At 42.3% G+C, this 12524-nt stretch overlaps 1 protein-coding gene across 4 annotated transcripts in view; it reads right to left on the bottom strand.

Moving 5' to 3' along the window:
- LOC111156914 (Rho GTPase activating protein 26) overlaps positions 1-12524 on the bottom strand; it is a 440327-nt gene that overhangs the window by 74376 nt on the left and 353427 nt on the right. For all 4 annotated transcript variants that reach the window (XM_022518050.1, XM_022518049.1, XM_022518047.1 and 1 more), the window contains one exon: positions 9103-9241. In XM_022518050.1, coding sequence (XP_022373758.1) covers positions 9103-9241 — 139 coding nt within the window. The remainder of the gene's footprint in view (positions 1-9102; positions 9242-12524) is intronic.

The following is a 12524-nucleotide window of genomic DNA, read 5'->3' as shown; positions in this document are numbered from 1 at the left end:
CCCAGGTGAGTGAGGGAGACTTCTATAGACTGCTTACATTATTGCTCATTAAAAAGAAAAAATTATATATATTTACTTATTTTTATACTATTACTCACTGCAAAATGGGCTTGAGATAGTATATAAAATGTGTGAAAACGCTGTTTGATTTTAATAATATAAAAATCAGTCAATATATAATAAATATGCATTCCTCTCTAATTTAGAAAGTACAGAAAAGCATATATGCATTTTGTTGTGTAAATGTCTAGTTGTTTTTCTATACATAGAAAAATACACACATATATACTTTTAACAGAATGGTGTAACACCAAAACAATATTGAGTTACCTGTTTTATTCACTAACTGATAAAGCCAGACACATAAGACCGCAATACACTTTTTTTCATTTCATGATCTACCTTGAACTTTTTTCTTGCCATTAGCTTTCCAGGGCATCATTTTTTAAATGGCCACATCAACTATGTCATTTTCAGTCACATATGGTAACTAAGTATAATTAAGCCAAGAGCCACATGATACCTTAGTTTGTGCGACAGTAAGAATCCATGTGGATAAACGTGTCTCCTGCCAAAACAAACAGGTGTGTCCAAAGTACCCAGGATCTGCAGAGGCAAAACCTGAGAACAGGCACATGCTGCAGCCTTGAGCGCTTGGAGAAAGGCATTATGTAAGCCTCTGAATAATATGAATTCCCAGTTATTTTTCAACAAGGAAGACACAAATGAGTATATGAGTTGAATTCTTAACCTCTCACTGGGTCTGTCTGGGAGAGGGTCCAGGGTGAATTAAATGCACTAAAAGAATTAATGACAGCTATAATCCCAGCAGCTAGTTAGTGTGATCTGTGTTAAAACAAAGCCCAAGAATCTATTCCCACCTCGCAGCCCCAGCAATGCTGTACAACTCATCCCAGCTGCTGATGTATTTGAATTCAAGCATCAAATCAGCTCTCTCTGGGGCCAGGGTGACTCTGCTTTCCCCTCACATATGGGCCTCTTTTTTGGAATCTGCTGGATCCAGAGGGGGAATAATTTCCTTAGCAAAATGTAATGTAAAACTATAGTCTGATGATAACCATCACAATTGTAGCTAATGTTTATTAGGTGCTTACTAAGTTCTAGGCGCAGTACCAAGTGTATGACATGCACTTAACACTGGCTTACTTAATCATGGTAACTGCCCTCCAAGGAAGCTGTTCTTAGTGACTGATTTTACAGATGAGCAAATGGAGGTTCAGAAAGGGAAAGTAATGCATTCCAGTTCTCAGGGCTGCTAGGTGACGGAGATGGCACTGAAACAACGCAGCCTGACTGCAGAACCCCTGCTTTCCAACACCACACCCAGCTGACGCAGACCTCAACAGAGTCAAAGAGATGTTCTGGTAGTGACAGAAATGAGCAACCTTGACTGTTTGCCCCTCCCCCCAAGCCGGTGTGTCTCTCACTTTAGCTGGCATTAGCATCACCAAAGCATTCTTTAAAATACAGATGCCAGGGTGCCTGGGTGGCTCCGTAGGTTAAGCATTTTACTCTTGATTTTGGCTCAGGTCGTGATCTCAGGGTCGTGGGATCAAGCCCCACGTCTGGCTCCACACTCAGAGTAGAATCTGCTTGAGATTCTCTCTCTCCCTCTGCCCCTTCCCCTGCTCTCTTTTTCTAATAAATAAATAAATCTTAAAAAAAAAAATACAGATACCTGAGCTCTAGTCAAGACCTCCTGATTCAGAATATACCAAGGAGGAGGAGGAGGAGATCAGGCATCTGTATTTTTAATAAGCTCCTTACAATGTTCAAATGCACACTAAGTCTAAGAATTACTGTTCCAAGAAACATGTTTCAACACCTTGGTGTAAGTACTAAAAATCTGAGACAAAAATTGGTGATAAATGTCACTTTGTAATCTCTTAGAAGATTATTTTTTATGTTACTTTGTAATCTCTTAGAAGATTATTATTATTTTTTCTCAAGTAGGCTCCACACCCCAATGTGGAGCCCAACGCAGGGCTTGAACTCAAACAACCCTGAGATCAAGACCTAAGTGGAGATCAAGAGTTGGATGCTTAATACATTGAGCCACCCAGACGCCCCTCTTGGAAGAACTTTAAAGGGGACACGACCCGGTTGCTGGTCCTCTAATCCTTCTGGCTCCACCTTCTGCAGTTGTCCAGAAAAAGTATAGCTTCTATGTCAGTAGCTTTCATCTAGATATACCGCTCCCATTTCTGCTATATGATGTATCCATGTGGCAACTTGGAGCTTAAATGTAATTTCCCTTGCTACCATTCATCTGGCAGCACAATTGAAAAACCCTGTTCCATCTGTTTTGAGGTGATCACAAATGAGAGTGACTACCTTGGCCCAGCAAATTAAAGGTACTGCTGTATGCATATTGCTCTCTGCATAGTTAAGGCTAGATTTGGAGGGGCTGCTGCCTGCTGGTACGCATATTGAGGAGTCCATTCAGGATGGTTCGAGTGCCCCCATGGCACTACTGGATGCTAGGACAGATGGCTTTTACTGCTTCTGTAATTCAGTCTAACCAGATTTTCACTTCCATGGCTGAGGAACTGACACAGGCACCCTTTCGAAGACAACGTGGCATGGGGAACAGACACCACCTGGGTACAAATTCCTTGTCTGCCCTTCACCAGTTGTGTGACCACTGAACCTCTGGAGCCTGAGTTAACCTGTCTGTGAAATGTGGTTTCTGAGAACCTACCTCACTGGGTAATGGTCATTTGTGAGAATGAAGTAAGATAGTAATGTGCTTAGGCTGCTTGCCATGTTAGATGAGGTATAATAATTTTAATTTTTATTGCTGTTATTACTGAATGAGGCTCAGATCTAACTTGGTCTCAAGGTTCTGATTCAAACACCTTCATTTATCATTTCACACCAGCCCCCCCACCCCTGTCTCTTTACAGGCAGATCCCTAGTTTACTGAATGAGTAAACTCCAGGTACGTAAGCAATGCTGGAAATATTTTTCCTTAGAATAAAGGTTGAGTTTGCAGGCTAGGTCACAAAAGCACAGAGAACTACATTTCCTCGAGAACAACCGCACAAGTTGAAACCTGAAGGCAGAGTAATCACTGGCTAAAAGAACAGCTGTGAGGTCAGAACAAATGGGTTCAAATCTACTTTGTTGCTGTGTGATCCTGAGTACATTAATTAATATAAATTATATTTTCCTCTGTTGTCCCAAATGGGGACAGTACCTATGACATGAAATTGTGAAAATTAAGGGAGTTGTTGCTATGCACAGTACTTAGCATGGGAAACCACTTGATAAATTATGGAGCCATATATATTAAACATACATTAAAAAATTGATTTCTAAGAGAATTTTTTTTTTAAGATTTTATTTATTTATTTGACAGAGAGAGAGATCACAAGTGGGCAGAGAGGCAGGTGCGTATGTGTGCGGGGGGAAGCAGGCTCCCCGCCGAGCAGAGAACCCAAAGCGGGGCTCAATCCAGGACCCTGAGATCATTACCTGAGCCGAAGGCAAAGGCTCAACCCACTGAGCCACCCAGGCTCAAGAATGTTTTCTAAGTACAATTTTGAAACAGATCTTCCCACAATCCTCAGTTCTAGAGATAAGAACTACATATACAAATGCTATTCCAAGTTCCCTCTGTAGGGCATCACTGTCCCACCTTTCTGTCCTTTGGATGAGACTATACTCATTTCCTTTAGCATTTTACTCAAAATTCTACCTTTCAGAAATTTCTTGACCAGCTATATACAACTTGGATATCGAGTCCCTTCTTCACTAAAATATTCAGTGTTTTCCAAATGATTTGCATTTGTTGCTGTGATGCTTTTTAAACCCTGTATCTCCCTCATCGTTTCCTTCCTTCTTTGACACAAAGTTTAATCTCAGAGACTTCTCCCATTTCGTTCCGAGCCCCATTTCTACCACACACTGATTTGTCTGTGAGGACCCACATGATGCCCTGGGGCTGACCAAAGTCCTGACCCAGCAAAGAGCAGGAAAAAGCATCTAGCTCCTCCTTCTGGGAAGAGATCAGTCATCATATAGACATCTTTACCTTTAGGCAAAGGGAAATGCCACCTGGGAAAGATTCTATTATATCCATAGGCTGAAGCTGAAGAACCTTAGGGACACAACTGGGACACAACTCGTCTAGGGACACAACTCGTCTAGGGACACAACTGGGACACAACTCATCTAGGTACACAGAAAGAAAAACACTTCCAAAAAACAAGACACACATCCGGGAGCATCAGTTATTATGTCACATGTTCCCGTGAGCCTGAAGTGCAGGTATGAAGCCAGAAGACTGAGCCTATGAATTCCCAAAGTGACTCTCAGGAACTTCCTCTCCAGAAGAGGGAGGCGATTGACAGCCTGAGGCCAAGAGTGTTGGCACGGATTCATGTCTATGCCAAAAGAATGGGCTCCACCTCCTGCACAGAGTGGGGGTGCTTCAGAGAGAGGAGAGAATAATGTGCGCTGACAATCAACAGCTGGAACTTCTCAAAGAGAAACACCCAAGTGAGCTGTGGCCGGGAATTTTAGGACCACTAAATATTTTAACAGGGACCGAAAAGAGGGCTAACCAATGGAACACAGAGAAAGTTGTCAACTGCAAGTGCGTCAGTGAGCAGAAAAGTATAATTGAACTCAAAAGAGATCAGACAGATGGAAATAAGAGGAAATGAGGCTCTGAAAAATATCATCCTCCAAGTGTGAAGGCAGAGAACGGGTATGTGGAGGTGTGCTCGTGTGTCCACACAAGTGCAATCTGACAAGATATCTGCTCTGTGGCAAGAGCCGGAAAAAAGGTAAGGTCACATCAAACCTGGACAAGTGTCACGGGAACCCAAAGTGCACAACATGGAAGTGACAGGGGAACACAGTGAGGATCCACAGTGATGTAACAGCGAAATGACAATATCTGAACCCAGTTCCAGTCCGAAGAAACTCGAGTTTCTTAAGAGAAAGGAACCGAGTTGCCCCAAAATTCAGAGCAAGCTCTGTGGACTCTCAACAGTGGCACACATTTCATGGGTGGGACATAAGGTGTTGGGAAGAACATTCTTTATCTTAATGGTTACAAATTTATTTTAATGTATATTAGAGAATAATACAGTGAGACCATCAAATTCATGTTTTTAGAGATTTTACTGAGTAGGATGAGGCCATGTAAAGAAGTGACTGGCTTCAAAATTATTTTTTTTTGAACTTGAATAATCCAGCTTTGTTACACTGGACATTTACTTCAAAAACTCAGAAGAATCATATAAAATGAACATATGTGTACATAGCAATCAGAGCCGAACATGTAAAGAGAGAATGATCTGATATTAGAGAGAAGGAATTCTCTTCCCATATAGATAACAGGAACAGGATAATTAATATCCTGAAAATCATAGACAAAGGAGATTATTGAGGCTACTGAGGACAGAAGTGATGCACGTTTTCCACACAATGGCTGGTACTAGACTTTAGGACCAACCAGGTGGGGTGATTTTTAGCCAGCACATTCAGAGAAGCCAGAAGCATCACAAAGAAAAATTCTCAGAACAGGAAATTTTTTGTCAGCTTAATATTCCCTTTGCTGGCTTTTTTGCCCTATATTTAGGTTCTAATCCCCTGTTTTAGGATGTATATCTAGAATCACTCTTCCAAATAACCTTTGGAAACCTTACATAGAATCTCAGCAGTTTCAAAACTCAATTCATTATCTCTCCTTTCTTTTCATAGCACCAAGCTTCTCCCAATGACTCAAACTCAAAATTCCACATTCTTCTCCTTTGTTTCCTACGTATAACACATTGCAAAATTATTTTCATATTCTTTTTTCTCTGTGTTCCTCCTGCAATCTGCTTTCTTTCAGATTCTGTCAAGAATTGGTGACATAATGTTGTAGGAAGACTGTAGGTTTGCAGACAGATAAACCTTGTTCTGAATCCACTCCTTCTCTCTGTTATATGATTCTGGAAAATAAGTTCATCCTTTTAGGCCTTAATTTTGTCATCTTTAGTAAGTACCACAGCACAGTATTTAAAAAATGATTGTCATGGATAGATGTGTTTAGTACTAAAAAGCATAGCATAGTATTAAAAAATGATTGTCATGGATAGATGTGCTATCATCTCATTGGTCTATGGGTTCATTTATTTATTCTTTAAAAAAAAAGATGCTATCAAGTGTCTACTGTAAACTAGAAACTATGTTATGCACTGAAGCTTTACAAATCAATTTAAAGAACTGTATTAAACAACAGCATATGAGTTATGTGGTTGTCGGCCAAAGAATGAACGAAGGCTTATACAAATGATTCGAGTTTGGGAAGGAACTGAGCTAGGTATTTCAAGTTCCCTTAACCTGAAAAATATCATCTTATGGAAATACACAATTTTTTTTTTTTTTTACCCACAAATGACTTGGAGTGTTTATTTGTACTTTAATTCTACAGAGTAAACTCATCAAAGCGCTTTGATAAAGGAGCCTTCTGTCTTTATTTGCAAACGAGACAGAGGAAGAGTCAGGTGTGTGAAAACATGACAGTGCCCTGTCAACCTGCTCATCTCACAGTGGCTGGGTTACAAGCTGGGGTGGGGTGCCAGCAGAACCTTCCAGCTCCTGGCCAGTCACCCACCCCTCCTATGGTACTTTCCAAGCCAGCCTGGATATCATCCTAGTTTCTCAGGAAAAAAGGGTTTTCCAAAACAAACTATAAAAAGTCTATGTATATATGCCCTCCTACATACTTTTCAGTGAAAATATTTCTTCTCTGAGAAAAGGAGGAAAGCTAAGCACCCCTCAAATATCCAAGGTTCCAGTCCTGTTTCCAGGGAGCATTTCCTAACATTCAGAGGAAAGACAGGCTGCTTCACTGTCTTGACATCTTCTATCTTTCTGTCAACTGTTTGCAGACAGAGACACCGGCAGCTTGATCTGTAGCTTAGGTCTGTCCGTTTTCATATGTCCTAACCTTTCATCATTTACCTCATGTGATCAAATTAATCTTGGGTCAAGATCTAATTGATTTGCTCCTAATCTCTATCTTCTTTCTTACATGCTCCCAGAATATGCTTTGAAACCTGTTCCAAAGTTGCTTCTGCTTCAACCTGTTTGAAGGGTCCTAATCTACACTATCCTCTGCTTAGTAGTGAACATTAGATGACCATGGCTCTCCTGGCGCTGTGAGAAACATCACCCCACAGCCCAATGCCGTCCGTGCTCATGGCAGATATGGGGAGACCAGTTTTGTTCCCAGTGTTCCCTGCTACACTCAGAGGAGCCCAAGCCATGTGCAGACCAAAGAGAATGACCCAAGCCACATATTTAAGAAGAACACAGGCTATCGTTTGAAGAGAAGTCAAAGCTCTGAAACTGTGCATATCCTCTGACCTAGAAATTCTTCCAGGAATTTAGCTTAAGGAAATGATCATGCCTGCGAACAGATCTGGCTACAAAGATAACAGTAGTTTTACTCATAAAAACTAAATATCTGAAACAACCCAAATGGTGCCCAATTCACCAAGGTCTAGCCATTTTATGGGATAGTATGATATCGTGAAATGCAGTGATGGTCTGGAGGCAGAGCGGATTTGTTTCCAGAATGAAAACAAAGGCCATTACCTCTGAAATACAGGGGATAAAAAATGTTTTTTGTTAAAGAAAAAAAAGTTTTTTGTGACAAATAAAAAGATGTCAATCCACATATGTATTTTCTCTCCTCCTCAAGGCCAAGTGATTCATTCTTCTGATCTGTGTCTTTACTGTACCTCACAGAGGTTAACAACAACTGCAACACCCCCCAGCATTCACTGGGCACTCAGTCTGCACTAGGTGCCATGTGAAGTACTCTAATCCGCACAGCAGCCCCATGAGGTAGAAGCTGTTGCCCCTGCCTTCTGGAAGAGGAGCCTGAGGCCTTGAGATGCAGGTAACTTGCCCCCATCATGTGCAGCCAGGGACAGCAGACACGGAACCAGCAGCCAGGCAATCTGGTGCCAGGGCACGCACTCAACCGCCATGTGCTCCGCAGCCTCTGTGGAATGGACTTATCCTCCGAGGTCGGTTATCATGGTGGCCTGCTGCTATCTATTCACTTGTCTACTCCCCTCCCTCAACTATGAGCACGGTAAAGACAAGGTCTGCTGTTTCTATTCCCAGTCTCTCCCAGGCAACGTGCCAGTGTCGGTTGTGTGAAAGAGTGAGCCTTCGTATTTGTGCATGATTAAATAATAACTAGTAATAATAGCAGCAGCTCTCAGCTCTTGCCAAGTCTAAGACTTGTGCCAGATGCTTAAATGTAAAATTTTACTTACTCCTTAACAAATCCTTATGAGATAGGCACTATTATCCCTACTTTACAGATGAGCAAATAGAGGCTGAGCAACAGTCAAAGGCTTGCCCATGTGTTGCTGCTGGTGCTAGAACCCAGGTCTGACGGGACTCTAGGCAGAGCTTCAGCCCTCAACTCTCACACTACCACCACTCAGCTCTCTTATTCCAGAAGCTGAAACAAGCCTGAATATTTTAGGACCCAGTCATCTGATACTGCAAAGAGCTCCGTTCTGACATGAAAAACAGATTCAGTAAAACTGTGGTGATAACACTGTGCTGCTTGGAACAAAGAGAGTGTTATTCTCTAATTAATTCATTCATTTAGTTCACACATTTATTGGGTGTCCACTAAATGCTAGGTTCTGTGAGAGGTGGAGTAGAAAGATCAGCAAAGGCAGGGCCTGGCCTCCAAGTCACATTCGAGTAGGGCATGTGACTTGCACTAATAAGCATTTAATGACAAACTGAAAAAAGGAAACTGGTTCTGTGCTGCTAACAAAAGAGGGGCGGAAGCCATGATGCCAGAGCTGAGCTCCTACTGTGTTGCAGGAGGAAACAATGTTCCGCTGTTTGCCCAGAGGAGATCTGGAAAAGAGAATCCTGCACAGCAAGTCGCCCTGGCCTTTCATTTTCCTAACACTGCTTCCTGTCCTACCAGGCTTACTCAGCAATGAAACCAGGCAAGGCCCAACCACACACCATCCTCAAGGACACTTAGGACAGTAGCACACAGAGAGGCTGGAGGTGTGCACCCTGAGCCATGGGACTCACGTTTCTCTGCTGATTGCATGGCGTGGAAGAGCGTCAGGGGCCTCTCGCTGCAAGAAGGGGGCTTGGAGTCACTGCTCTTCTTCCGGGACAGGTGCAGCTGGGCATTGGTGAGAGGCATATCGGGCACGGTGTTAAATATCTGCAAGTGAAGTTGCACAGAAGGGTTACACTACACACTGCCGTGAGTCGGGGAGCAAGCCCCAACCAGTACAACTGAAAGCTTGGTGGTATCAAAGACTCAGCAAAAAGACCCGAAAAGACCACCCGCATTAGCTCAGGACTTTGTTTGAAACATCTCTCAGAACTGGCACTAAACATTTTCTTTCAGGAGCATATCTCGGAGTTTGGTGACCATTCACGTCCATTTCTGTCATTCTGCTGTCACTTACACTTATCCCCTCTCTGTTGCTCTCTGCAGGGGTGAGGGGAATGAAGTGTGCTAAATACAAGCCACTGTCTATTAATAGGGCTTGGAGTAGTTTGAGTACCTTTGTCCAAAACCAGTTCATCAAAACCCTTTATTTTCCTCATTGGTTCTACTGACCAGTTCTTAATGACTGCTTCACAACTTTCTTAGAATGTGAAACTGCATTTAAATAACATTCCAAGAAGAAGCCCAGGGCAGGGCACCAGTTCCTGGTCTGTAGTCACCTTTGGATGGAGCCTGCTTTCCAGCTCAGCAGCTCTATGTCATCTTTGATGCTGAGCATTTTCTCACTTAAAAGGAAGAAAAAGGTTGATGATAAAAGTAACCAAACTACAATTTGGAAAACGTAAAAAAGCATCGAAAAAAAAAGAGATCAACTTTTTATTTCTACCATTTAGAGACAACCACTATAAGCACTTGAGCTTTCTTATGAACTTTTTTCTTTTAAGCTTTTTACAACAGATGAAAATTGTGACAATATTTCTTTTTTTTACAGATATAAGTATGGTGGCATCATTATAACAGCTACACTTACATGGTGCTTACCATGATCACCACAGCCACCACACAAGGTCACTTCCCTAGGGATTAGTGTGTTCTACAAGTGGCTCATTCAGTTCTCAGTGACGTGGAGCAAGAGGTACTGTCCTCACCACTTACAATGAAGAACCAAGGCAGAGGTTAGCTGCCACAATTATAGATACAATTACAGATAACATAGAAAGCTGTATCCCTAGATTTTCTTGATTTCTTTTTTAAAGATGTATTTATTTGAAAGGGAGAGAGAGAGAAAAGGAGAGAGCAAACAGTGGGAGGGGGAGAAAGAGAATCTCAAGCAGACTCCCTGCTGAGCACGGAGCCTGATGTGGGGCTTGATTCCAGGACCACAGAGCACAACCTGAGCTAAAACCAAGAGTCAGATGCTCAACTGACTGAGCCACCCAGGTGCCCCTAGACTTCTTTTCAAATGCATATAAATGACAACACTACCTCAATCAAGAAAGATGTCTTGAGCATTTACTTCATACCAAGGACTCTGGATATCACACATGGTGAACACGTTCCCTGTGGATGGGACAGTTTGCATCCACTACCTGTGATTAACAGAGTGTTTGCCATGCCAGGTATCAGGTTAGGAGCTTTGTATGAGTTACCTTGTTTAATGTAAAAAAACAAAAACAAAAACAAAAACAAAACAAAACAAAAACCCACCTCCCCTAATTGAGATTACATAATCTACACAGTTTTGTATTCTATACATCTAACATTATATTTCAACATTTCTCCTTTCTTTAAAAAATCTTAAACATGATCCTTAATGGTTGTGTAACAGCCACACTGTATTAAGATATCAATATTTATTGATTTATTCATTATCATGTCTCACTCTGGAGCTAGCCTCCTCCTGGATTTCCACTTTCTCAACAATCATGAGTAACAAGAGGAAGGTGGGGGCACCCCACTTCCTTCCACTATGGGTAGCATTAGATATACTACACTCTTTTCAATGGCCCTCTCTCCTTTGTGTGTGCATTTAAAAGCAAAACTCTGAAGCTGATATATAGGAAGCAAAGTCATAAGAATGATGAGAATTTCAGCCAAAAACAGCTGCTCTCCATGGGCTGGCAGGTCCTTGGGCTCCAATGATGCCAGCCAGCTGGTTAAGTCAATCTTGCTCCCAAACACAGCTGTCTGAAAAACAGCATTATCATATTTTCCCTAGGGGACTGAATTTTCAACAAAATAAACTGAATCACAACATAGCTGAGTTCAAGCGGGGCAAGAGGGTAAGAAGAGAAGGGGACTTAAGCAAAAACAACAGAAATGTCCTAGCTTCCAGAGTAGCTGGCACCCCTAAAAATAAGTACTGGTGCTATGTATATGTACAGTCTCCTGAGTTCTGCAAAGGAAGCAAAGAGAAACTATGGTTATTGTCAAGCTCAAGGACTACAGACTCTAAGAGGCCTTCTTCCCCCTTTCCTGTGTTCCCCAAACAATGCTGAGCTGCAAGCCTGCTCCCAGATGACCACCTCATGGTGCACTATTATCACTGACATTTAAACCATGCTTCTGTATGTGAGTGTCTGTGCCATAGCAGGCACCATGCTAGGCACTTTGCATGGCTTCTAAGCCACAGATACTAAGTAGGGTGAGCACGCCACAGGAGAGATCTCCTGACCTGCCGCACAGCAAAGCAGGAGAGGGGCTGGACCTGGAATGCAGGGTTGCAGCTCCTCACATCTGCACTCTCCACTTACTCAGCTGTCATTACTCATTCCAGCTCAGTTTTTCCAGCCAATCTTCACTCCAGAAGCCATGCCCCAAATGTACGAGCAAGGATTTCAACAAATAATGCTATCTCTTAGCACCCCTCTGCCTCTGTCCTCAAGAATAACACTCTCAGCCATCCCTAGCTGAAAAGGAATTCAGACTTGTGATGGCCCACCACCCCCTTATGTCTAGTCTCCAAGGTTTGTTTCTCTTTTCCTAACTGGAAATAAGCTTGTTGGGCAACTACAGTGGACACAAAGAGAATGGATACATATTTTAATTTCAACTATCACCAAGAATGTGAGGTTACAGTCCTTCCTAAAAACCACATGAAATGCTGAAGAAGCAAAGAATAGGTTATGAAGAAAGCCTGCAGATTTGGGCAGATGCATAAAAATTGTTTCCAAAACAATGTTTACACACAGCCGAGCAGGAAGAGACATGGAACCCAGGAGAGTCATTCATTCTGCATACTGGTAGGTTTCTTTAAAAGAGAAGTTGTTTGCCCATACTGCAACCAGTTCTAGCAGATTTTCACCACAGGTGAGACCAACAGTCCCAAAGGCCAGTTCTCCAGCCATCACCGTAAGCCAGGCCCAGGCTGCTCTCACACCACAAAATGTCATGTGCCAGACACAAGACTATCAATGCGGTGGTTACAGATGTTTCCAGAGTGCAAGGGCACCTCTGTAAATGTGAACAAGTCAGAGCAGATGATACAAAC

This window comes from Enhydra lutris, unplaced genomic scaffold, assembly GCF_002288905.1.
Source record: "Enhydra lutris kenyoni isolate GAN:26980312 unplaced genomic scaffold, ASM228890v2 scaffoldscaffold50, whole genome shotgun sequence".
Taxonomy (NCBI): domain Eukaryota; kingdom Metazoa; phylum Chordata; class Mammalia; order Carnivora; family Mustelidae; genus Enhydra; species Enhydra lutris.
This window is presented reverse-complemented; position numbering and strand designations above follow the sequence as displayed.